The sequence below is a fragment of the Labrus bergylta genome, chromosome 3 (genome assembly GCF_963930695.1).
Source record: "Labrus bergylta chromosome 3, fLabBer1.1, whole genome shotgun sequence".
Taxonomy (NCBI): Eukaryota; Metazoa; Chordata; class Actinopteri; order Labriformes; family Labridae; genus Labrus; species Labrus bergylta.
This window is the reverse complement of record NC_089197.1, coordinates 27,162,888-27,188,707: the sequence shown is the minus strand read 5'-3', so window position 1 is coordinate 27,188,707 and position 25,820 is coordinate 27,162,888. Positions and strand designations below refer to the sequence as shown.

The 25,820-nt window shown below is 39.4% G+C and overlaps 2 protein-coding genes and 2 non-coding genes across 4 annotated transcripts; 2 read left to right on the top strand and 2 right to left on the bottom strand.

Annotated features, from left to right (window-relative positions):
* Positions 1 to 857: 857 nt before the first annotated feature.
* Positions 858 to 15,095, bottom strand: alpk3b (alpha-kinase 3b). The gene is made up of 14 exons (XM_029279519.2): positions 14,705 to 15,095; positions 14,279 to 14,472; positions 12,328 to 12,449; positions 11,938 to 12,055; positions 10,559 to 11,810; positions 6,305 to 8,363; positions 5,599 to 5,746; positions 5,301 to 5,428; positions 5,176 to 5,211; positions 4,798 to 5,072; positions 4,490 to 4,578; positions 4,154 to 4,371; positions 3,263 to 3,311; positions 858 to 3,142 (listed from the first exon to the last, which is right to left on the bottom strand). Exons 2-14 carry the CDS (start codon positions 14,392 to 14,394, stop codon positions 2,827 to 2,829), a joined length of 4,926 nt encoding a protein of 1,641 aa, XP_029135352.2. The 5' UTR covers positions 14,395 to 14,472; positions 14,705 to 15,095; the 3' UTR covers positions 858 to 2,826.
* Positions 15,096 to 18,987: 3,892 nt separating this feature from the next.
* Positions 18,988 to 23,677, bottom strand: cry5 (cryptochrome circadian regulator 5). The gene is made up of 11 exons (XM_020657911.3): positions 23,549 to 23,677; positions 22,654 to 22,870; positions 22,302 to 22,496; positions 22,071 to 22,189; positions 21,810 to 21,964; positions 21,490 to 21,630; positions 21,134 to 21,301; positions 20,838 to 20,978; positions 19,797 to 19,948; positions 19,491 to 19,708; positions 18,988 to 19,389 (listed from the first exon to the last, which is right to left on the bottom strand). The coding sequence occupies exons 2-11, from the start codon at positions 22,866 to 22,868 to the stop codon at positions 19,328 to 19,330; spliced, it is 1,566 nt and encodes a 521-aa protein (XP_020513567.1). The 5' UTR covers positions 22,869 to 22,870; positions 23,549 to 23,677; the 3' UTR covers positions 18,988 to 19,327.
* Positions 23,678 to 24,157: 480 nt separating this feature from the next.
* Positions 24,158 to 24,229, top strand: trnah-gug (transfer RNA histidin (anticodon GUG)). The gene has a single exon. It is a non-coding gene; the product is annotated as a tRNA-His (tRNA).
* A 1,076-nt stretch (positions 24,230 to 25,305) lies between these two features.
* trnah-gug (transfer RNA histidin (anticodon GUG)) lies at positions 25,306 to 25,377 on the top strand. Its single transcript has one exon. It is a non-coding gene; the product is annotated as a tRNA-His (tRNA).
* The last annotated feature ends 443 nt before the right edge of the window (positions 25,378 to 25,820 follow it).

The window sequence follows — 25,820 nt, the reverse complement described above, 5'->3', positions numbered from 1 at the left end:
GTGTAAAGCAAATCAACTGTTGTCACTGTAATCGGTCTTAAACCCAAACGCCCTCTTCACAGAGGAGGTGTCAATGGGTAGTTACATGCGAGCTAAACCCTTCTTGTTTGTTGGATTCAGACCTGCTAAGTTAAAAATGTATATATCAGACACACTGTTATTCAAAGGAACATTTACATTTCATATTGTCACGGACATGCAAAGATCAACATGTGTTATTGATACCAATACTGAAATGAAATAATGTTACATACTGTAGCTTTAAATAAGCTTTAAAAAAATTCTACTGAGCTAGAGGCTTTCCGTTTGGGTTCCCCTGCCAACACCTTAGTTAAAAAACCACGGTGATATCAAAAATAGTTTATATAAGTGAAGTTTATTCACACTTAAGTCTTTCATCTTTTCTTGGTGTTAACAACATCTGACCCTCTCAGGCTACTTGACAACATCAGGAGTGACACCAAGGGAATTTTCCTTGTTAATAATTCATTTAGCTTTGACTGTTCACACTTGTGCGTGATGCCCTGGCTTACATAAATTATGACTCACTAATGACTGGAAATCACAAAAGATTATCTTGATGAAGTTAGCCTTTGAGCCTTTAAACACACACTAGGAGAATGCAACAGTTCAGTCTTTAATATGGAATCGGATTTGCCTCTGAGTGGTAATACTGTTAGCATGCAATGACTGAGCTAAGTCTTTAATTAACACCAGTCATCACTGATGTTTTCCAGCATATTCAGGACATAGAACAACTTCTGTCAAGGCAGTGTAAGGATTTCTGTAACAACTTCCCCAATCATCACGGTGCATGGAGAGTGAGAGGCTAGAAGAGGTCAAAAAAGCTCCAGCACTTGTAGATCAAACATCAGCTTTATTGATATCAACTTGTGTCATTACATTTTGTACAGACATTCAGAGTGAAAATTACTTACAAAGTGTAGCGCCACCATAAAGCTAATATTTGTGGTATTTAGTGAAATATTTCGACAACTATTAGCATTCGTGAAAGGACAAATACCTTTAGTGAGCCTTTTTCATTTTTGTCATGATTAAGTCAAATTAAGTTGTTCCAGTTCTTTGTTTTCCATACTTTCCCAATAACTGAGACCTGCTAAACCTGATTTACATTTGCAGGATAACATTTTAGTTTCATTGAGAGTTGTAACTACAGTAAAAAGTCTTAGCTGCAGAGTTTTGTATTAATCTTGACCTCTCATTGCACTCATCATTCTCTAGATCAGTGGTTCTCAACTGGTCTAGCCTAAGGACTCACATCCAACTCCTTCATGAAATATGTGACCCAAAAATTTCCGATTTTCTTTTCAACCCATCAGATGTTTTTAAAGAAAAGTTTATCTGTTTTTATCTCAGACTGACAGTACAAAGAAACGGAACAAAACAAAAATGTTTTTAAAAGCATTTCATAGACTTTTGACACTTTCTTTTTTACAGGCACACCTTCAATGGGTCACGACCAACCACTTCACAAGCACTGCTCTAGATGACCTTGTACTCCTCTTAGATTGTATAAAAGTCATAGAGTAAAGACTCTTGTGTTTTGTTACTTGTAAAACATGCATAATGGTCTACTACTCAGCGTCTCTCTCTCCGAAATCCTCTCTCAGAGATGTAGGAAGGCAATTGAATTGATTGAAATGTATATCAATTAAATGTTTGATGTTATGATGATTCCAGAAAATATACAGCAAAAAATGAAGTGGTACTTTACCAAACAGTCTAAAAGTCTAAGGCCAAATACTGAGAGCCTTTGCAAACTCTAAACAGTGTGTGTAAATCAGTATGAAGGAAATGTGAGTCCTCTCAGATAATAGGAGTCACTGAGATAACCAGGTTACTTACTTATCTTTGTCAGAGATATAATGAGTGACTGCTGATGTCAGATAGACTGACGGAGATGGCTTTCATGACAGTGATTCAGTCCACTCAATAATATGCTTATTTCTATTAACAATGACACTCAGAGTTTAAAAAGCACATGTCATGCACTTTCACATTATCTCCAAACACACGTGAAATCTTATCCTTTATTTTACAGCCAGTTGCATTCAGGCAAAGGTGCAGTTTCCAAAATTGCATCGCAATGTAATGCAAGTAAACATGACAGGTTCACATAAAAAAGCCCAGCACCTTTGGCCACTGTACAACAGTGTCACATGAAGCTACATTTGGTTTGATATATTTTTGAGAATAACGGTTGATTTTCTTGAAAACATGCTGTATCACAATGGGGCATAATGTATTCCCATGCCATGATGTTCACTTCACTTGACACATCCAGCCTCCATCTGATGCCCATTTATGTTCCAAATATTTTTATTGCACATTTATTGAGGACAAATATATACTGACCTGAGATTAGGATTCTCAATCTGTAACCTACAATGGTACATGGGTTGATAGAAAACAAACCCAGGAAAGTCACTACTCACTACTGTAGTCTCAACCCTAAGATTTTTTGAATGTAGGATACATAACCACCTCAAAATGTGAGGGCAACAATACACAACAAGTGATAACAGCAAGGAATGGTGGCTGTTCAAATACAAAAAGTCAAATCATTTATTATCTCTTTCCTGCTCTCTGAAATGTTTTACATCTCCCTTAAAAATAGACATTTCCTCAGCCTTTTCCTTCTTTCAGTTCTTCCTGGCTGCATTTCCTCTAGAGCAGTACTTCCTTCTGATTTTTGATTTATTTACAACAAAGAACAATCAAACTCCATCAGTTAGAATATATAGCATTTTATCAATATTCTGCCCTTTTGAGAAAATCTGTCATCTTTTAACTCATATAATTACTCTATTCAATCTGAACAATTTTAGGAGCCTCAGCAGGGTTTTGTTTAGTGGTTGTGTTTCTGCCCTCCTGCTCAGTCTTCCTGGGCATTCTTGGGCTGCCAGCAGCTTTACGAACGTTCTGCGGGCTGGCAGAGCCAGCAGTTGTTTTGCGTTGAAGTAATGGGCTCCTGGAGCCTTTGGGCTTTGTTGGTGTCAACAAAGAGTCCATGACCTTTAGTGACCTCAGGCCAAGCAGACCACAGAAGTAGTTACACTGATGTTGTGAGACAAACTGTTCGAAAACTTTGGCATTTCCTTCCACAGATAAACCTTGATGCCTGCAGCAAAACACAACACAACCGAAAGTCACAGTCATGATCAATTTAAATGTAAATTACCTGAAAAATTTGGTTTTCACTGTCTAATTTGCACAAACAACACAAAACAAATAAACGTACCCTGTCGATTTCACTGAAATTCCCACATTGGTGATCTTTGTGTCAACACCTGCAAAATAACACCATGTAATTACTTTTTTTTCTGTAGTTCATGTGGCAGAAAAACAAAGTCATCATATTAAATCCAGCAGAAAAAACATATGTGGGAAAAGTTGAGTTTTCTGAAAAAATAAATAAATAAAACCCTGAAGATTCTATTGTCTTTTTTGGATCTAAAGTATGTATGTTAAAAGCAGTGGTAGGTGATTACATTAAAGCTCTTAGGAGAAAACCTTTCCTTTGCACCTGTAGATGTCACTGCCTGTAGGCAGACACCACTAAAGCTACTGCAAGCTAAGGACAGAGCTGCTGTGTCCAGAGACATCCAAACTGAAGCAGGTGTAAATATAGTGGTAAATACTCTTTCAAAATCTCTTCAGCTCCGCAAAAACGTGCGCTTTTGAGAAGGTATATTTCAAAATAGGTCTACACCCATTTTGGGGCGAAATCCTCCTCATAATGCCTTTTGTTCATGTGAACAGTATTTCAAATGAGTTGGTATGTGTTCAGTGACTTTTTTCTGTACCAGCATTGTGTGCATGTTGGTAATTGAAAACAAAAAAGTTAACAATTTCGGGTGCACAGGTCTTTAATTTTGTTGCCATGGTTTTTTACTAGTTTCATATTGAAGTTTAAAATGATGCTGTGAAAACCTCGATTCTTATAGGCCTACATTTCGTAAATCGTAAATTAAATTGTTTTGGCAGAACATGAGTAGATTCACAGTAGGAGGGTTAAACTACTTATTTTTATTAAGTCTACATAGTCAAACAAACAATGTGTTTCCCACATGGCTTTATCTTCATCTGTATTGTATCATTACCCTTGCCAATAACCAGCCCTATTGCTTACCCTCAAGCCGTGTGAGAAGCAAGTTGCCATTGGTCCACTGATGAATCCAGTGCTGCAGGGCACAGCACTTACGCTCCACCTCAGAGCCAGTCTTCATGTCAATTCTGCCTGTGTGATCCAGGACAGAGTATTTCTGATAGATTCCAGTCAGATCAGCCTCCACTTTGGCATAAGGAACAGTGTTTGCTGGGCGGTAAATCAGGTAGACTGGAATCACCCTGTAACAAAGATTACCAAGATGATAATCACTTTTAGATATTTTTAATGATCCATGTACTGTAAATTATACTCCAGAGGATGCTAACTTCTGATTTACAGCAGATTAATCACTCTTACTCAAGAGAGGGGCCAAAGTGTTCGATTGCTCTGGCCTCTGCGGCGAAGATCTTGCAGTACTCACGAGCCAAGTTCTGGATTTTACACTCCTGTTTGCAAAGCATTGGAAAAAATCCAGTTGTGATAAGCTCTTCCTAGGCAAGTATATTTATTCAATGTCAATTGGATTAGAACCCCAGTCATTCTACATGGTTACCAGGATGACGCCTGATCAACTCACATTTAATGCTGGAATTATTTGATGATAGGGTGAAGTATGCAAAATTTAAATGAGATTCAAATGACAAAAGCAAGCTGTTCTTTTGCACCTGCTTCACAAAGTCCAGGTTCCTGTCAATGAGGCAGCTTTCTCCCTTGCCTCCATAGTTGATGGGGTTGCCTACTTTAATGATACACGTGTTTCCAGACTCAAACACAGGCTCAAGACCATAGATGACCTTTGCCCTCCAGACTTTGTGTGAACATCCATCACCAATTCGAGATTCCTGCATCATTACACGGCCAAAGAATTTGTTACCCCAGACGCCCGGGTCAGCCACACCCCTGCTGAATATCAGGGGCGTCATTTCGATTTCTTCTCCAACTGGGCACAGGAAAGAGTGGGAATGGGAGCAAGTAAGGAATTTAATGACACTGCTCTGATGAAGAAACAACTAGAGATATAAATATCTAAAATATCATCTTACCACCAAGGTCTTCACGTAAGGATAGTCCGGCCAAAACTGCGACAAAGTTTGAAAGACAAATTAAGATTTGTTATGGCTCAGTAATGCTAAGACAAATGTTTTGTGTACAATGTAAGAGTACTTACGATCTGCACTGAGCAGATAGTCTGTTGAGTCAGTCCCATATTCATTAGAGATTGTGCATCTGTAAACACCAGAGTCTTTGCATGATGCCTGAACAATGGCAAGGTTGACCTGAGTTTCATCTCCAGCACTGAAAAAACAAACAAAAAAAAATGTTTTTGCAGGAATATATATTACACGAGCGATAATTACTTTTCTTACAAATACTGTCTTTTTAAATAGATGAAGTGATATTATTTCAGTCTTTTAAATCATTTAGGTTCTGTAATGCTTATCTTTAAAGTTACTCTGCAAACGTACCTTCTTTTGATCTGAGCAATCTGCTCTTCATTTTTGTACCATTTGATTGTAGAATCCCCGAGGACGTTGAAGAACTGGCACCACAGTTTCAAGTGTCCTGAGGTGTCTGTGAAGGTTTCCCCCCGTATCTTACGGATAACTTGAGGAGCTGGAGTGGAGGAGACCCAACACAGACAACATGTTTAAGGTTGAAACAGTTAAGGTACTTTAAAGATCATCAATCACAGCTTCTAAAAATGTTATACATAGCAACATGGTCGACCACACCTATACTAACACTTCCTACCATTTTTGGGAAATGCAACAAGTTTTCAGGCAAATTCTTTTGCTATAATAATGCTATAATAACTAAAAAGATGTTCATTTTTCAGTAGGAGTGCAGGAGGGGAGGTAGCTTAGACTCCCCATAGGGACAGAATATGAGCAAGAGAGAGGTGAAGGATCACTGAGCACCTAAGGCCTTGGTGGCTTACTTTACAAAAAGCAAGTAAAAGATCTTACTCATTGTTATGTTACAAAAAAGCAGGTAAAATACCTTACTCATTGTTATGTTACATAAGAGCAGGTAAAAGACCTTACTCATTGCTAAATTGCAAATACTAACCTTAAATCCATCATCAGCACAACACTAAGCAGCAAATGGCCATTGCAACAAGGTTGGCCCTTGTTGGACACTGTACTTTTTTGTTTAGGAAGATTATTTTACCTTTGAATGGGTCTCTCTTGTCATTCTCCGCAGGCTTCTCCTCAGATTTGGTTGTCTGTATCCCCTGACTGGGCTGCTGGCTTGGTGCCTGAGTCTCAGGTACAATCTTCTTCCTGCTAAACAGCGGAGAATGCCTCACTAGGGGGGATGTTGGCTCACTTGGGGGCTGCAGTAAAGGTGAGCGCCGTGACAGGCTAGGAGATGTAGAGAGGGTAACAGGACTTGGAGAAAGTCTGTTGCTTTGTGTAGAAACTTCCTTTATTAGACTTTGGTTATCAGTTGTTGATGTGGTGTCTGTGACCTCATCAGGTCTGGCCTTGGGTATAACGATTTTGCGTCTGGCACCAGAGGCCAGCTCTTGTGGCGTAGCAGAAGGAATGGGAGAAACACTATTTCTTCTCTCTAACAATGGACTGGCCTCGGGAGTTGGACTGGCTGGGGGGGTACTCCTTGAAGAATCCAAATCTTGAGAAATAGTATTACCTGGGGCACTTTTAACAGGGGATCTTTGTAAACTCTGCAAATAAGTGTTTTTTTCATCTTCCTTTTTGTATTGATCAAAATCTGTTGCAGAATTTGTTTCTTTAATCTCTCTTTCAGTTTTGCTGTTGAGTTTTATTTCTGGACTTAACCTTTGTGTAACTTTGATGCCTTTGCTAAGAACAGGTTCAACTTTAGCATGCTCTAAAACAGTAATATTTTCCCCTTGACTACTGGCTTTTAAAGGTGCCACTGTAAGTGGAGTACCTGCTTCTTGAGTTACACTTCCAGAAAGTTTTGAAATTGAGCTATAAATCAGTTCTTCCTTGGAAGGTAAAGGAAGAGAATTGACACTTTCACTCCCAGACAGGGAAACATCAGTGGAATGTTTTTGAGGAACCACAGCCAATGTTTTAGTTTCTGGGCAAATGTCCATTGCACATTCTTTATATTCTCTGGCACTACCATGAACCCCAGCAGTCTTTATAGTGGTGCCAGTTTCTTCGTTGGAGATAGGTGGAATCATTTTGGGGGCAGGTGGTGAAGTTTCAACCTGAGTCTGAATTAGTTCCTGATCAGTTTGATTTAGTTGATGATAAATCTCCATAAGGGTTTCCTTTATGTTTCTGATAGGAGGAACATCATTACTCGTCTCAGTCACCCTGTCAAGCTTAGACTTCCTGACATCTGGTTTGTTGTTTCCATCTTTAAACTCCGTACATTTTCCAGTAGAAGGCGGATCTTGCACAGAGTCAGCATGAAGCGGTATGGTGGTTAATGAATTGGCAAGTGTAGACTCAAGGGCCTTTATTTGTGATCTCAAAAGCTCAGCTATTGATATAACTGCCGTAACAGGCTCTGGAATTTCTTGTAATTCTTTAATTGGTGGTTGAGACAAGCTTGTGTTTTCTTGAGGTTTTGTTTGGAGTGGCATAGCTGGTTCGCGCCTAGTTGACTTCCAATTGTGTGTTTCCAATGTGTTTCCCTCAACCCTTTTAAGTACATGTGCATTCTTCTTACTTTCTTCATCAGATGCAGCATCAGTTTGTGGATTTGTCACCTTTGTCATTTCTTCTGTTTCAATTTGTTCAGTCATATGTAGAGCTGCAGTGTCAGTCTCCATTTCAACCACCCTCTCCTTTGGGGCCCACCTGTCAGACTGTACTAAAGACCTACTTGCCTCGTTACTCTCTACCTTCTCATCAACTTGCAGATTGGTGCCTTCAACAGTTTTTATGGCCGTATCAACTTGGCTTTGAATGGCGCAGGGAGAAACGTTACACCCACGGGAGTTCTCAGCATGACCCGGGCTTTGGAGGGATGACTTCTGTATGTCTGTATAAAGCACCGTATGGATTTCATTTGATCCCCTGGTATGATCTTGTGTGTCCTGGGTCATTATGTTATCAGCTGATTGAGGAACACTGTGCAAAGAAAGGGTCTGGATGTCATCTGTCATGGTCTCTTTTTTAGATGGAGTCCTTTGTGGTGGTTGTACATCCATCGTATATTGGTTGGATTGAACCTCAGGGATGACAGGTGCGTCATTCCTGTTCATCTTTGTATGGGCCTGTGTAACCTTGGGATAAAACACATCAGAGGTTTCCATGCTGTAAATACTCATCCCTGGCTGTGTTGGACATGGATAAGTAAGTTTAAAAACAGCAACAGTGTAACCAGCAACAAACAGAGAACAGAATGGAAAGGCCTTCGAGCAAAAATACATTTATGAACACAAGAATAGATTTAAGTAAGTGATGGAGAGCTTTTCTTCACCTGCTCTGCTGGCAATGTTCACACAATGTTAGTGGAAAAGCTTAAAATAAACAATTTCATGGTGTTTTCACGCAAATCTGTTGTTGGGATAAGCTGCATGTATGAAAACAAATGGCAGACATTTTCACCCGACTTATCCCAGACTTCTTTCTGCCAGTCCATTAAGTAAGATGTCACTTAAAATTAATCATTCAATGTGCTCATATATTTGATGAATGGTGAACTATTTTTTAAGTCATGAATGAAAACTTGAGAATAATTCGGTCTGGAGACATTGCATGACCACTTGTGTTCCGAGGTACCAAGAAATTATGGCAGCCGACTGACAAGGCTACATCTGTAGAATACGCCCTAGGCATGAAATTTAAAGCACGGTGACATTTCAAGTGTGCTTTTCAAAGTTAAGGCCTGATCTATGTTTCCCCTGTGATGACACTACCCTGATTTTCACACAATGCTTTTATTAAAAATTGAGTGAATTAAGTAACTTGCAAAGCTTTAAAGATCTTTCTTGGTGTCCCCACTGAACGACATTGCATACATACGGGGAAAATCTCACTCTGTGAAGGACATGTGTTAAACGGGTACTTTACTCGGGTAGGCTGTCCTGAAATGTTCTCGAGTGCATATGTGAAAACAGCTTCCAGGTTTCTATTCATCTAAGTAAAGGATTTCTTAAATCATTCAAAGTTTAATCCAAGTTCTAAAGTAAAGCAGAAACTGTGTGTTTAAGTATAGGGTATATATTTCATTAAAAAATAAGCATAATAAACTTCCACAGGTTTGTGCTATACAAGAGTATGAGTTGATAAAAACTACTTAAAAGGCTGATACTGAGATTAATCCTCTTTTTAAATAAGCAGAGGGGTTGCCTGTGTCATATTTCACTCCATCATACAAGGTTGTTTTCTTTCACTGTGTTCTGCCTCCATGTTAATTCTCATTGCAATAGCAAAACAGTCTTTAAAATACATTAAAACCATGTTGTTATAAGATACAGAAAAATTCTGCATTGTTGGATCTTACGTTGATATTGCATGCCTATTCACAAGTAGACTGGCTATATTATATCCAAGTGTAATCACAAAAGAATGTGAAATATTTTAAGAGGTGCTTCAGTCGTGCAGTGTTTTCTCTCAGCACTCAGTGCCAACAGGAGAAGCCATGCAGATTAAGCATTGCATAAGCAGTGGGCAAAAAAAGATTTAGAAGGAAAACAAGTGTATATTCATGTTTCCAAACTACCGTTCAAGGAAACGTTGTAGCATATATTCAAACATGAGCTAATATTTTGTATTCTTTCACATAACATCATGTATTTAAGTTATGTTCAAAGACTTAATATGTGTCATATGTCAATACTGCAACCCCCATGTATTTACTTTCACTCACAACAAATCTTTGAATTTTATATCTGCTCTATGGCATACGTACCTGTTCTAAGCTAACGGTTAGTCTCTGCTAGCTTACCCAAGCAGAAAGACTTTCAACAGGAGAAAACAGCTAGCTTTTTGTTGTTGTTGTTATGTCTCAGTTGTTAAAGCCTTTGAAAATGTAAGTGTTGAAGCAAAAATCTCACAGAGCCAGGCTAGCTGTGTTTTACCGTTTGTCCAGTCTTACTAGTTAATTTAGCCAACTACAGGAGTTTTAGACAAACCAGAGAGGGGTATCAATCTTCTCAACTCTGTATGAGACTGAAAATGATTTCCAAAAATATTAATCTTTTGCTTCTGAAGAAATCCACTCTTCTGTACGCCATCCCTACAGAGAAAGAATGATTCCAAATTTCTGGGAAGGCTAACTCTCAGATCTTTGAGCTAACCATATCAGATGAACTGAATTAGTATACCTGTTTCATCTGTCGACATGTGCGTCATTTAATTCTTGTCACACAGCAGGACATGCTTGCAGAAGCTATTAATAACTCCAGGATGCTTGTGTTAGCTATGAGGCCTGTGTTGGCAGCACAAAGCACTCATGAGCTCATGCCTCACCCACCTCACTCAACAGCGTTGGCCCAGACACTGACACATTTTTTTGGTGGGGGCTTGTTTCCGTCTCAGACAGCTGATCTCCAGCCTGTTCACATGGACGCTGAGGTAAAACAGTCCAGCTTTCAACTTGTACATTCACTGACTGAACGTCTCTGTGTGCTGGAGATCCTCCTGTTGAACTACTTGACTTCTTGTCAACATCCATGCCTGAAACATGTTCTTTTTTAGAAATGTCCTCTTTTAACTCGCTCTGCTGTTTTGCTTCTGCTGCAATTGGCTGTAGTTGTGCGGAGATAGAATGAGGACTTATGTTCTGCATTTCCAATTTTTCTTTTTTATCTCTCCTAGCAGTATCCCTCTCGTGCTTTGTAGCTTGTTTCTCAGTAGTTCCTGACACAGTATAACTACTGGATGTAAGAGTGGCTGGAGGTACTGAGAGGGAGAGCAGTTCTTTGTGTGAAGGCATGGTTACCTTAACAGATACTTTGTCCTCTGAAGGCCTCTCAGCAGGGAATACTTCCACTGTTTCTGCTTTCTGCTCCCTCACGTTTCTGGAGGTTGAATCCACAACAGTTGACCATAAAATGCTCTCTACCTCCATAACTTCTTCTGAATTCCCCTCAGACCTCACTGGCTCTGTTGTGGTCAGAGCTACAGAGGTTACGGCCCTTCTCTCCTCAGGGGTCCTCTCTCCTGGTGCATCTGATTTCGCAACTTTTGCACTATTGGAAATTCTAAGCTTCTTTTTGACGAAGGGAGTTCTTGGCTTGTGTGCAGTAAAACTCTTCTGGGCAGAGTCATATATGTACGTCCCGCTCTTGTTAATGTTTTCACTGATGGCCTGTCTATTAGTTACAGCAGACACTGCTCCATTAGTGATGGGGACTGGCTTTTCTTCTACCTTTTCCACAGCTGCCTCCTCCTGTAACCTGGTCTCAGCCTCCTCAGTGACCGCCTGAGGGCTCACCTCACTGCCCTCGTCCTCTGTAGAGCTTGGCGCGCTGAGAAAGGCGTCCATTGTGGAACGACGTTTCCTCTGGGTGCGGTCCGGACTTATGGTTCGGAACGGCTCCTGGTTTTCTTTACCTTCTGCTTCTCTGCGTTTGTTCTCAGCCTTTTGTTTCAACTTGCCAAAGTAGCGCTGGTGGATCTTATACTCGTTCATTTCACCCACCTCCAGTACCCCAGAGCAAGACACAATACCTTTACTGTTGCTGGCTGACGCCTGGTATATAGCTGCATCATCCACAGTGCAACTGCAAGGAAAGACAGTTAAAGTTCAATTGTATTAATGAATGTTTTTTTATTAAAATTATTGAGATAATATATTATTGAGAAAAATTGTTACCTAAGAAGAAAAAACTGATGTGTTAGCTTGCTTACTTGTAAATGTGCAGGGAATGATTTTGTCCATTGCGGAATAATTCATACTTTGGCAGTCCACAGTATCTGTCTAACTGCATATCATCCTTATACCAAATAACTTGAGGAGTAGGGTGTCCTTTAAAAGAAAAAAGAAAAAAACGTGACATTGACATGACTGCTAGGGATGGAAAGTCTGGTACATTGTGAATCCCTTGCAGAACATCTAATATATTCCAAATGAATGAAATTCAGTGTATATATTGTCTCTTTTTTTATGTGAATTCCTTTTCTCAAAGTGTTCATATTCACATAAGCATGTGATTTAGACAGGTTGTTTATGAAGTTGTAATATAGTTTACAGTCACATGCACATTGTACACTGTACACTGTGACCTAAACAATGTTTACCTGTAACCACACAAGAGAACTTGACATTGCAGTTCTCAGACACGGCTTTGGACTTGAGGGTTGTTTCAAAGGACGGCTGTGTTTCCTCCGTTAGTTGCGCTATCACACTGCAGAGAGTGCTCCTGTGCAAAATAAGGAAGATGCTCAGTTCAGATGTAAGGTTTTGTTTTGTTGTTGCAAAATATACATTATTGCATACATACTAGATTGTCATTTTGTGTTTTTGAGCACAATTACACGCAACAGCTGCGGTTTTAGGCAGAACACTTTCACGACCAACTTAATAACAAATTACACCCTCGAGTGAAGAGAAAAGTCTCATTTACTTACTATTTTTAAATTCCAAACTCCAACTATCATTCTGAAATGGGCTTCACATTAAATCTAAAATATAAACACTAGATGTTTTATTTAAAATTTACAAAAACAACCAGAATCGTGTTCACTTTTTTTCATTTAACCTTTATTTAACCAGATAATTAACGCATTGAAATTAAGAGCTCTTTCACAAGGGTGACCTGACCAAGAGGGCAGCAGCACACAGATTAAGCAACATTAGTTACGAGCAACAACAAAATGTTTACATTGGTCCCCAGATAAAGTGCAGAAGTTGTAATCACATTAAGGCCCTAAGCTGTTAGTGGAAAAAGCTTTTCAGTTGTGATTGAGAATTAGGGGAAAAAACAGATATTTAATGTTTAAATAACTTGAATGCTATATATTTATGTGCGCGGATTTGGTCACCAAAGTGCATTGTTAAAGTTTGAATATGTGAAACATAGATTAAGCTGTTTTGAACACTTACTCTCAGAGGCAAAGAAAACAGAGGACATTTTATTCAAAAAGACCACAGAAAGAAACAAACAAAAAACTGTGTTTCTTGATATCTTCCATAGTGTAATAATTATCTGGCATGACCTTTGAGAAAATAATATTAATATTCCATGTGACATTAATTATAAAAATGAAAGCCACATTAAAGATAATGAAGGGGTCAAGAGTGTTGAACCATTATAGCATGTGGAAATGTGGAGGAAATGTTACATACACACTCATATAAAAGCAAATGAATCCATTTGGGTTTGCATGCATAGACGAGCGTGATGTTTGTATATTTTATGTTCAGATAATTCATGTCTGATGTTGACATCCAGCTCAGTTTTGTCTCAGATATTTTCACACCTCACTGAATGTTACTAATGATTAAGCAAACAAAACAAGACATGAAGAGAGTTCCCCTTAAACAATATACTGAACATGTCACAGCATGCCACATTGTGTATACTGATGTTTACTTCTAACTCTTGGAGTTTATTGTCGATCCATTGCAAACATTATACAATATGTTGAGTAACATAACCAAGAGTAAAAATTTGTTTAGGTTTTGAACCCATTATTTTTAAACAACAGCTGTTTATCATTAAAAAAAGGGCCAAGAAAGGGTAACATAAATAAACCTTCCATTTGTCTTTATATTTCAGGAAGCTGATAATGGTACTAATCATCCAAATTTGAAATACATTGAGTATTATGGTATTCTGATTAAAAAAAAGAGAAACAAAATGGCCTTCAGGGCATTAAAGGCTGCCCTCTGCTGCTGAGTGGAAAGAAATGATTTTTCTTTTATCCCAAAAGTCTTCATTGGGAATCTTTCAAGAGATGAACCTTAAGGTCAACACCCCTCATTGGATAAAAAAAAAAAAAGTATTTCCATAGAAGCTGTTGTTGGAGTAACGCATGATGTCCCAACTGTTGCATAACTGAGATGCTGTTCTTTATCAGCAGTTTATTTAAACTCCAGTAAGCATGGCAACAAACAAAGATATGACATCCCTACCGCTTTCGTCACAGGTTTGAAAAACTAATCTATTGTATCCAACGTAGATGATGATGTATGACATGACCCCCATGCACAGATGTTTTATTGAGTATAGGAGCACACAGTGTGTACCTGTTTTCTGGCCTCACGTTGGAGAGGTAACTGCAGCTTGCAGGCCGAGTGACATCCCCATTACTCGACCGTCCATTTCCAGAAGAGGAGCGTGTTGTAATCCTGCGTGAACCCATTTCCTTCCAGATACACAAGTAGTCCAGAAAAAAAAACTTTTTGCTTCTTTTTGGCTTTCCAGAAAAGTAAAAAAATAACTAAAGGAGAAAAAGAGTAAAAACATAAATACGTAAGACTTTGTGACTGACAGAGCAAAAACAGTTATGTAACATAAACTTTTGGTTTAACACAAAGTAAACATCTTTGTTTCTGCACTTTGGGATAATAAAACCCAAACATCTGTAGGAGATGCTCAATAAAAGCCTTCTGTTTTGCAAACTTTTGTATATTCTTTGAAAAAAAGCAGTCTATTTTAAACAGTTAACTCACCGTCCACAGGTCCTTTCCCTCCTTTGACAGATAGCCTGAGGCACTGACTTAAGGCTCTGACAATTTCCAATCAAACATGAGCATGCGTAGGCTGCTGGACTATTTATAGTCGGCCTGCAAATAGGCACAAGAGCACATCACACTTTCCAAAACTTGCCTTTGGACCATTTAATTAAAAAAAAACAACATGCCAGCTAAGGTCCAGGATAAATAAAGTGGTGTAGTGAGAGGTCTGTCCAGAACCAAGAAATATTCTGTTGCAAAGGAAAAATCCACGAAAATCCCTGGTCAAATTCAAGGTCAATCTGTTGCGTATAGTTTCCTGAAAAAGAGGACCAGACTAAATAAATCAGGGCTCTAGGGTGATTCTCGTCCGTTCCCCGTGGATAACAGGCACAGAGAGAAGAGAGCGGCCACTTGTGAGGTCATAGTTGGCTGCTCCCTCGCTCAAACATTTTATCTTCTGTTGTAAAGGATCATATGAGCCTGTCAATCAAGAGAATGACGCCTTCACTTATAAGCCCATTCATATGAGTATAACATTCTCTCAGTCATCCAGTCACAGGGTTACTTTCCACACACGAAAGTGTGGAGGTATATATAGTGATATCACAGTTTAAGGATGGAAACAAGACATAAAGACATTTTCTTTCTTATAAAAGACATATTTTGTCATTATATAATATAAGATGTTAAAGGGCTTCCATATTCTCTGGCATGCATTGTCTATTGAGTGACAATTGCATTGGCTCCCCAGAGGAAAAGCAGTAGGAATAGAACAGCCTTATATAGGCAGATCCCCACTGAGTGCCAAAGAGCTATGTGCTCTTATCTACACAAAAGCATGCACACACACACAAATGCTCTCCCTCGCACAAACACACATCAGTGAACTGCACTTTCATTTGTGTTCTTTTTACCTCACATCAGGCATTTTTTTAAATTGTCATTTGGCTAAACGTCATTCAAAGACATGTTCGCCTCTGAAAACGATTCCCTGTTGACATTTGTTTCGTCATTCAACAAGACATATTTACATTAACCTGTAGACTTACAAGTTTCATAATCCCCTCTAAGAATGTTTTAGTTTGACATGATTTGTTTTTTTTACAGACAACAAATCTTAGTACTGATAGTTTCTTGCATTTGTAGGAAGGTTTGCAGCTTGCATTCATTCTTCCTACATCCAGTTCAATAATATCTGTCATATTTTCTTATTATGTCACCATGCCCATATTGAAGGAACTCTGTTTAGCTATTTGAATTATTTCGTTCCATCCATCATGGTCTTTTTAAACCCAACTTTTCTTGCAAGGGAGGTGATAAAGTTACTTCACCAAACAGCCAGGACTAAAAAAAACATGTAAATTCTCTAGGGGGAAAAATGACAGATTTAACAACGAGGCATCTTTGACCTCCAAGAATTGGTCACGCAGTGTAACATTTCATACTGACTTCAATGAGCAATTCCCATACAACACCACTGTGTGCACGCACACACACACACACACACATTAACACCATAGTGATGGACATGTATGGGCTGCAAAGCCGTGTGTGATTGGGTGCATAGACAGGTTGGAGAACACAGTTGCCTCTGCCTGGTCTGAATATTCTATCTGGACAGGGTGTGTACTGGGACATCAAAACAGGGTGAGGAAACACTGCAGAAGGTGGGTGACTGTCGGGTGACTCTTCCTGTTTCAGGGGGATTTCGTAATGCCGACCCATGTCAAGGTACACAAATAGACAGTAATAAAGAAATGGAGGAGACCTTTGTCTCTGCTCATACAAAGAAGGCAAATTATTCAAGATTCATCAGATGTTACGACCTCAACAGACAACCAGATGAGATTTTCATGAAGTGTTATGCCCCCTTTTCCCCAAAAACAAATCATCATTCATTGATTTTTTTTTTTTAAAACAATTCCTCTCAATATCTGCGTTCAGACAGGGTCTGTTGGGGTTAAGATTTCAACATTGCATGCCAATTGCCTCATGCTTTGCTATGTATAGCACTTGTCTTAATCCTGTTGTGGCTTAGTGTGGCAGATTTATAGGGAGTGCAGATGATGATCACTGAGACCACTACCTCTGGCTTTGTTCAAGTCATTATCTGACTTTTGCAAATATAATTGGGAATAATCGAGGGTATGCTTTGCCTTAGTCATTGAACTGTTGTTACTAAGGATGTGTGCAGATGTGTGTCAGCTGTCCCTTTATCTCCCTTTAGGTTCATGTGTATTTGTAACAACTTTACTTCATCTCACCCTCCAGTTATAGTCTGACTCTAAGTACATATAAAACAGAAAAACATGAAGTCTTGGCAGGAATCAACACAATCTACATCAAGAGAACCCCTGCATTCAGCCTCCAACAAACCATTATGACCATGAACCAACAATGTCATCCCAAATAAAAAACATTTTTCTGCACAGTTTAACTGCATCATTATTGTCCTGAACATTCTGCTCTCTGTCCCTCCTCACCAGCCTAAATGGCCGAGCTCAGAGAGTCTCTGCTATCTGTTTGCCAACATTTAAACTTGGATCATGGAGACAACATGGACATGTCCACTGGGGTTGTGATTACCTTTGGAAAATGTTTTATGACGTGATGAGTTTGAAAAAGCAATCTGGTACTTTACAGCAGTGAGCTCTAGCCATCACTGAGAGTTCCCTCTTGTTTGCTCTGTTGGCAAATTCAACAACAGGGCTCATTGTTATCATACTATATATTAGTATAGTGAAAAAAATGTCTCACAAATGATGCTTCTCTTGAACGTAGAAAGGAACTTTGCCCTAATAATAGTTGTTTTAAGAATAAACACATCAGCTAAGCCTTCTTAAGTCTTAAAACCAACAATCTTGATATCATAGAAAGTGTGAATTAAGTGTTTGATTTAGCTGCCTGGGGAGCAAATCAACTCCTGAGATCACAACTACTGAAAGTTACATGAAACACCAGCCGCAAGGGAAACACGCTGTTCCAATCCAACTTGAATATAACCGCAACAGATCAAAGATGGTTTGAATGATGGCGTGCTGACAGTCAGACAGGGCGCGGGTCACATTAGTGGACAAACCAGGTTGTTTTTTTATTCACAGATTAGTGAAACCTTGCATGGGTAAAAAAATGTTGCAGAGTATACACTTGAATACTGACTTGAAGACCTTAGGCTTACATTATATGCTACTAATTATCAAATAAATCATACTTATTATTTGAATATCGTTTAAGCGCAGTCCGACCTGTTTTGCTTGCTTGTTAGAATTATGGGAGACTGGTCTAGTGCCAAGTGTACCCCCAGACAGCCCCCCTCACGCATGCACAGTTGGACACCAGAGTGTTTTCATGTTTGACAGGTCTCTGTGGAAACTGAGCTTGGCTTTGTACAGCCGTCTGGCCCGCTGCTGAGGTTGTGACATCATCTTCTGGATATTCACACCAGTGTCAGATCCAAGGAGGCAGAAACAGGAGAAGACTTGACCTCCAAGGACAGCTGTGTGGCCCAAAACCTGTCACACACTTTATGTGACATGCCACTGCTCACATTCGCATTCAGTCAATCATATGCACGGACTGTAAACATACAGGATTAATGGGCCTCAGTTTATTTTGCATCACACTTCCAGTCAAACAGGAGCCGATGGCTTTATTTTTCATGGGAAAACTCTTATCATGCTTGTTTTTCAGTTCATGTTTAAGAAATGAAAAGGCTTCAAAGTTAAAAGCAGAAAATTAAGACACTTTCATTTGAATTAATTCATCTTTGGGATAAATTCAAACTTTCATTTTAAAATAAAAATTCCACTTTGGACTTCATTAGATTCATCAGCCTTGCTGTATTTGGCTCCTTTGCTGCAGTTATAGTACCGTCTAATGATGATCATCTACAGCTGAACATGTAGGTTTAATGCCTCTTTGACTAGACATATTCTGTCAATACATTCTACAGTGTAACACAATAACGAGATAAGAGTTTTTTCTGCCGGTAGAACAACAGCAACCTCTAGTGGTAAATGTGGAATCATTACAATGAAAGTACAAGCTTTGGTTGAATTTGGCCATTCAGTTATCTGTGATGCAGAAACAGATCTTCATATTGAGGTGTCACTGCACAGAAGGAAAAATGAGGTTTTCCATTAACACTGATACACCGGGCATTTCACCACACCTGTTAATATCTGGAACCTATTTTTTTTTTTTAAATCTCTATCTTTATTTAGATTGAAACACTGTGACACCAGCAAGGAACACCGCAGAAAATAAAACATTTCGGGGATGTTACAGTAATATATTTATAAAAACAGTACTTACATATAAAGCATACATTCTGTCTCCATACAAACTCAAGACTTTCAACCAAATCAGAACATCATGCTTATACTTGTATTACTTTTTAAACATACAGTAAAAGTAAAAACACTACTTGCAATTGAAAATGCTTTTAATGACAGTTTGAATAGAAAAGAAGCAAACAGTCTGCTGCCTGTATAGATTAGAATAAAAACCACTTTAGTTTCCAGTCCAGCCAGAACTTCAGTGAAGAGAGCCCAAATCCCAGAAGTGTTCAGTTTTCAAGTCTTATGTTGCATTATTCTGCTTTAACTTGGACAAATATTACTTTTTTTTCTCTTTTTTCTTCATAAAATCGGCGACTGATGGCTGCTTGCGTTTTACACCTAGAGAAAACAATAAGAACGATATCTTCATTGCAGGATTTGCTGTAAACATGTATTACTGTACACCAAAGAAAAGAAAAGTTCATTATTGTTTGCCATACCTTGCTTTTTGCTGGGTGATTCAGAATCTGCTGATCTCTTTGCATAAGCCAACTTCATCCTCTGGATGTTCTTCTTGCTGATCACTTCATGCTCTACTAAAGGACGTGGGTAATCTTTCCCCACAATGCATCCTGCTGCCTGCTGGACACTGTGTGGCGCTTTCCACGGCTCATAGATGTACGCGGCTGGAAACTTCTTCAGAAGAGGAAGGTACTTTCTTTAGAAGTAGAGTACAGGAAAAGTTATTTCTTATAACACACACACATCATCCTGCTTACTTTAGCCAAACAGCTTTATGATCTTACTTGATATAGTCTCCGTTTTTGTCTGTCTTCTTGCCAAACGCCACAGGGGAGTAGACCCTGAAGTACTGGTGAAAGAATGTGCTTGCTGAGAGCCACTGCCAGTTTCCAGCGTTCAGAGCCCAGTCACCATCCAGTAAAAGCTCCTCAAACACCTTTAGGAGCAGTCAACAAAACTTTAGAGGAGTGCCTCACAGGTTCAGCAATACACACAGATTGAGTGTAGCGTTAGTTCAGGCAGGGAACAGAGTCACTCTAACCTCATCAGCTGATGGCCAGCTGATTTGCTTCAAAGCACCCTATTGGCCAAATAGTAGTAGCTGCCTTATTCAAACTGCTCTAGCTGCCTACTCTTTGCTGTCCCTCCGAAAGCTGCATTTGCATGTCATGCTGTTGTCATTGATGCATGATCTGTTGGGGGGGGGGGGGGGGTTTTGCTGCTTATCTCCCTGCCTTATAAGTTTTCCTTGTATGCACGGGAAGGGCAGGAATGTGTGCTGTTCCTGCCTAATGCTTTCCACGTAAGCATGTGGGGCCATACCGGCAAATATTAATAATTGCAATACAGTCTTTTTTCTTGAAAAAGTGGTCCTTACTGAAATATAATTCATGCTGGACAGCTACACAAAAACGGTCAAAATTAATGCGGCAGAACAAAAGACATCCTTATGTTGATTCTTTGCATTCTTCTGCTCTGCAAAGTCCTGATACCTCTTTTACCCACAATGCAAAGTGTCTGCCATCTTTTGGGATGAGTGATTCATTTTAGAAATGGCTAATCTAGCCTTAAGATGCTAGTTTAAAACATAGATAAGGAGGTAGCTTGATGTGTAACATCCAAGGAGTTCCCAGCTAAGATAGTCTAAGATAATGTTGACATTGGTTATTACCTTATTGCCCTGATTAAAACAGCTAGAGCACATATACAGTCTAAAAGCTACTTAGACACGTTACATGTGCCTTGTTGACTTTTGTGCTTTTGTAAGACAACGTTATATTTTTTATTTCTCTAAAGTCACCATAATGTTGAGGCTGTTTGCACACCTTCTGCCCCTCTTCCCAGTTGATCCACAGGTCTCCCCTGGTGAGAAAACAAGCAACAGCATGTCTGGCCAGGTGGTGGATCCAGCCCTCCTGCCTTAGCTGAGTCATGATGGCGTCAATGAAGGGGAAACCAGTCCGAGCCTTGAGGGAAATGCAGAAGGTTGAAGATGACAGGCAACAGTTGTGACACAGAAAATGACACAATCTTTAATTAACAGTGACTGAAAACCATCCTGCAGCATCATTTCTCATCGTTTTGGTCGTTAATTTTATTATTTCTTTTAGGAATTAAATACCTCTCTCCATGCAGCAAGATATTCTGGATTTGTGTCCCAATCCACCTGTGTACAAACAGGGTTGCCCTCCATCTTGTTAAAGTTTGGGACCCCCACACTTGCTGTGTAGAAGAACTCTCTCCATAGTAGCTGACCATGTAGGGACACTGGAGGATCCGAGTGCCTCTTCTGTAAGGTATCACATACAAACACAGAGTCAAAGAGACAAACTTTAACAGAGATTCAAAGTTAGGACGATGCATAACGCTGTAAATGTTCAAACATTTATCCCATTGTTTCTTTAGTTAAAATTAGCACATTGCTTGTATAACATACCCCACTGCCTACAGAATCGTGATGGTGTCTGTGTCACTCACCCCCTGATAAACGTCTGTCAGCCTCCACCAGAAGGTGCGTGCAGACAGGCAGCCAAACGTCACATGTGGACTGAGAACAGTGGTGCTCGGGCTCAGAGAGTTTGGAGAAGTCTGCGGCTTCTCAAAGCCACACACCCAACCCTTAATGTAAGAAAACAGGTGAGTGTAAACCAGGGGTAGAATATAAAGTATGTTTTATATTTGTCCTTGTTTGGATGTTGGTTTAATACTATTCTCCTTCATGTTAGATTTGATTTAAGAATGTGTCTAGAAGATGTCTTGATAGTTCACACCCTTCATCATATAAACGGGATAAATACCGTTCTTTGCATATGTTCATCTAAACTCCTCAGTGCCTCCTGTTCTCCTCCTGGGAACTTCTCCTCAAATAGAGCTGAGGTGTTGTGACCGAGCTCCTCAAGAGTAGGGAGCCCATATTCCTCCTCATGCTTTTTAAAAGAAGGGGTCTTCACATCTGTGACAGGAGTGATTCATTTCATTTTCATTCACTTTTCAACATTTCAAAATCTTCTTATACCCTCTATACCGTGAGGGAACTTCTTGAGTGTTTATTGTAGTACCTTTCATATCTTCAACGGTTGGAGCAGAGATTGGTCTTTTTGGGGGGCCGAGGGTCTTTACGATTGCCTGCATACGGGTGTAAGTTAGGGGGGCCTTCCCATTGTTTTCCTCAATTATCCTAAGAAAACATGAAAGACAATAAAAACCCCAATTAAGTATTTGAGAAAGTACAGCTGTACGCGGTTTCAGTAAAACTGTAAGAAAACACAAGTGTTCATCGAGATGTATACCTTTCTATATCATACAGAGTGTGTGAGATTTTGTATATGACTTCCACTCCATGGTCTTTGGCCAGTGTGGTCACCGTTTTGTCCCGGCTCAAACTGTAGGGCTCTGTGTCGAACTCGTAGGTCATCTTTGTTACTTTCCATTGGTTGAACAGCTTTGGGAACACATCCTCAGGCTTCCCCCTCAAAACAAACAGCCTGAGATTGCAAGACACAGAATAGTGACGAAATATCAATGACCAGTTCTTCTTGACCCATGTAATTGCTTTCCTTCAGGTGCCCAAATGGCAATAGCAACTTTTTTTTTTTTTTATACGTTTCTTATTTCCTAAAACTGTGGCCTCTTTATCCCTACCTGGAGTTGAGCTTCCTGAGGCTGCAGTCCAGGTCCTTGAGGGCTCCAATAAGGAATCTCCAGCGGTTTATGCCCACAGAAGTCTTGTTATGGAGGTATGGGTCGAGGATGAACACAGGGTAGAGCTCCTTACAGTCCCTTAGAGCTGCTATCAGTGCTGGGTTGTCATGCAGTCTGAGTCCCTTACGGAACCAATGAATGCATGTATGAGCCATACCTGTGAACAAGTGAACATGTGGATTATAGATATGTCTTTATGACAATATTCCCTCTTCATGTAATGTATGGGGAATAGTTATGTGCAGGTATACTAAGCTTGGTGTACACAAAGGTTTTCATTCAATTCAAAAAACTTTATTTGTCCCCGGGGAGCAATTCAAAGGCACACAGTGCAGTAAATATACAACAGTGCAAGTAAAGGAAACATTTTAACCTAAATATAAAGTGTCAATTTAAATACAACTTAAAGCTTAAACTTCACTTAAAAATACAAAATATAAAAAGAGTAGATATAAATGGACAGTGATCGGACTGACAGATGTAAACAGATGTAAACAGAACTATGTGCAGTAGTGACCAGATGTAAACAGAACCATGTGCAGTAAACGAGAAATAAATATGTATATACAGAGCTATATGCTATGAGCTATTACAGTCTCACAAAAGGTTAAGAAAAGTGTGAATGTTTAAAATGTGGCAAATTCAGATCAGTATTTTGTTATGTGTATATCAACTTGTGAACATCTTAAATGCATGCATTATTTCATACACGTAAATATGACTAAAACAATGCATACTTTTGTGAACACAGGATGAAAAAATAAACTCACAAAAGAATAACTTACGTGCACAAGTTTTTCTAAATCAATGAACAATTTTTAAAGCAAATCCGTACCTTGATTGTGGCGTAAAGGAGTAAAACAGACGCTGGTTCGGTACAATGTGTATAGAAAAACTCCTCTTTCATAACTCACGCGTTGCCAGTGTTACAAAACCGGAAACTGAGCTACGTCTGCAAAAGAAGCAGCCAATCAAGAGAAGAGCTGCACATGTAGCCTAGCAGTTTATCACTTTGTACACTAGGTGTCCCTAAAGGGCAAATAATCAAAAGTATTGCGACACTGACACGATAACTATATTTATTTTGTCCATTATGTCAATTATAAGTTTTAAATAATGAACGCTTTGCTCTTGTTCCGCGGTGCTTCAAGGGGAGCCCTCGGGAAATCTGTAAATTCACTCAGCTGTAACCATAAAGTAGCCTAGTCTATAAACCAACCTCTGTTCATGAGTAAAGAAGTGCGCAGGGAAAATTAAGTCTGCTAAAAAAAGATGTGCAGGTTTGTGCCCTTCATTTGATTTGAATGGTCTTCATGGTTCGGATGTTGGTGACAAAATGGGCATCAAGTAGAACTACAAATGACCTGCCAACAAGCTCACTGACGGTAGAGCGTTCATTATACCACGTTTCGACGACGTGGGAGCCAGCAGCTCATCGTAGCTCGCCGTGATCGTATAGTGGTTAGTACTCTGCGTTGTGGCCGCAGCAACCCCGGTTCGAATCCGGGTCACGGCATTGCGAGACAATGTCACGGCAGATGAGTTGCATTTTGAAAAGTTGCTTCAACATATTGATTGCTGTAATGACGAAATGATCTCATGGTGTAGTTTACGATGGTATTTAAACTTTTTTTTCTACATTAGATAGCATTAGGAACAACACCGTATTATGGCTTTTATTAGTATTGACTATTATGTCGGCGCTTGGAGTCCACAAGAAGGTAAATGAAAAAGGCAGATATCAAACAATGTTAGAAGCAAACTTTCAAACTGGGTGAAGAGATTACAACACACTGTGCACTGTAGATGTCTCCCTGATAGCATATGGCCTGACAAATAGAGCTTCATCGAAAATTAAACCTTGGCAATATCTCACAAGTTAATAATGTTATATTATATTTACCAAATCCACTTTGTGCAATAACGTGTTGTACTTTATGTGCACTGTGTTACACGGAATATTCTGACTACATTTTTGTCAAAACTGCAGCTCAGCTGATCTATTTTTTTATTTTTCATTTTTTTTTAAATCTATTTAAATTGTACTGTGTTTACTTTCTTGTTTGCAATCTTTGCTCTTTGCTGCTGTAACACTGTAAATTTCCCCGTTGTGGGATAAATAAAGGATTATCTTATTTTAAAGTGTTCAAGTGAACATTGATCGAGTGGAACTTTTTTTCTACTTTGGTCTTACCTAGTTAGGAGTTGTCCAGCATGAGGTATAGGGTACACTCATAGGGTACACTACAGTGACTTACTCAAGGACTGGAGGGCAGAAGAAGTCATGAATTGGCTCTGAGCCTCAGCTGCCAAATTAATAAAAGGTTTAAAACGGACAATTATGCTAGTTTGTTTTAAAAACGAGAATTGTCTTCGTTATTAAAAGCTAATACGCTACATCATAAAAACATAGGCCCTACACTTTCACTGTATAATAGCGTAGGCCTTTGATAAAACACACTTTTGGACAAAAGATTGTAAATATCAGGGTTTGGTCAGGCTGACTCATTGCAACAATAAACAGCCCACTGAGGTAGAGTGTAAGTCACACCGCATGTGGACGCCAGTGGAGCCAGCAGCTCATCGTAGCTCGCCGTGATCGTATAGTGGTTAGTACTCTGCGTTGTGGCCGCAGCAACCCCGGTTCGAATCCGGGTCACGGCATTGCGAGACAATGTCACGGCAGATGAGTTGCATTTTTAAACGTTACTTCAACATATTGATTGCTGTAATAACAAAATAAGCTCATGGGGTAGTTTACAAGAGTATGCTATTTTAGCTTTGTTTCTACATTTGGAGCGTATGAACAAGACCGTATTATGATTTGTTTTTCTAGCATTGACTATTGATTGCAATTGGATGACAAGCAGGCAAAGATGACTGAAGCACGTTTTGTTATAAACATTGACAAGGGAACCCAGAACATTTTGAGTTTGATTGTTGAACTCTTCTCAGATTCAGCCAGCACAGTGTACCTTTCCCTCTCTGATGTCTCGCCTACTTGTTTTGGTTTATTTGGATCAGTTATTCTATGACAGTAAGTGTAGAACAAGGCCTAGGCCTACTTTTAGGAGCACATCTGGTGAACCTTAACAAAATAGAGTTTA

Bases quoted from the DNA above. Each gene is read 5' to 3' on its own strand.
- alpk3b (XM_029279519.2), bottom strand. From the start codon at position 14,394: ATGGGTTCACGCAGGATTACAACACGCTCCTCTTCTGGAAATGGACGG. The intron at 8,364-10,558 runs GTGGGTGAGGCA...TTTTATCCCAAG, and splicing joins GGCCAACGCTGTTGAGTGAG to GTTACACAGGCCCATACAAA. The intron at 5,073-5,175 runs GTAAGATGATAT...TCCTGTGCCCAG, and splicing joins CTTACGTGAAGACCTTGGTG to TTGGAGAAGAAATCGAAATG.
- cry5 (XM_020657911.3), bottom strand. From the start codon at position 22,868: ATGGCTCATACATGCATTCATTGGTTCCGTAAGGGACTCAGACTGCAT. The intron at 21,965-22,070 runs GTACTACAATAA...CTCCTGTCACAG, and splicing joins AACCGTTGAAGATATGAAAG to ATGTGAAGACCCCTTCTTTT. The intron at 19,709-19,796 runs GTAAGATCATAA...CTACTTCTAAAG, and splicing joins AAAAACGGAGACTATATCAA to AAAGTACCTTCCTCTTCTGA.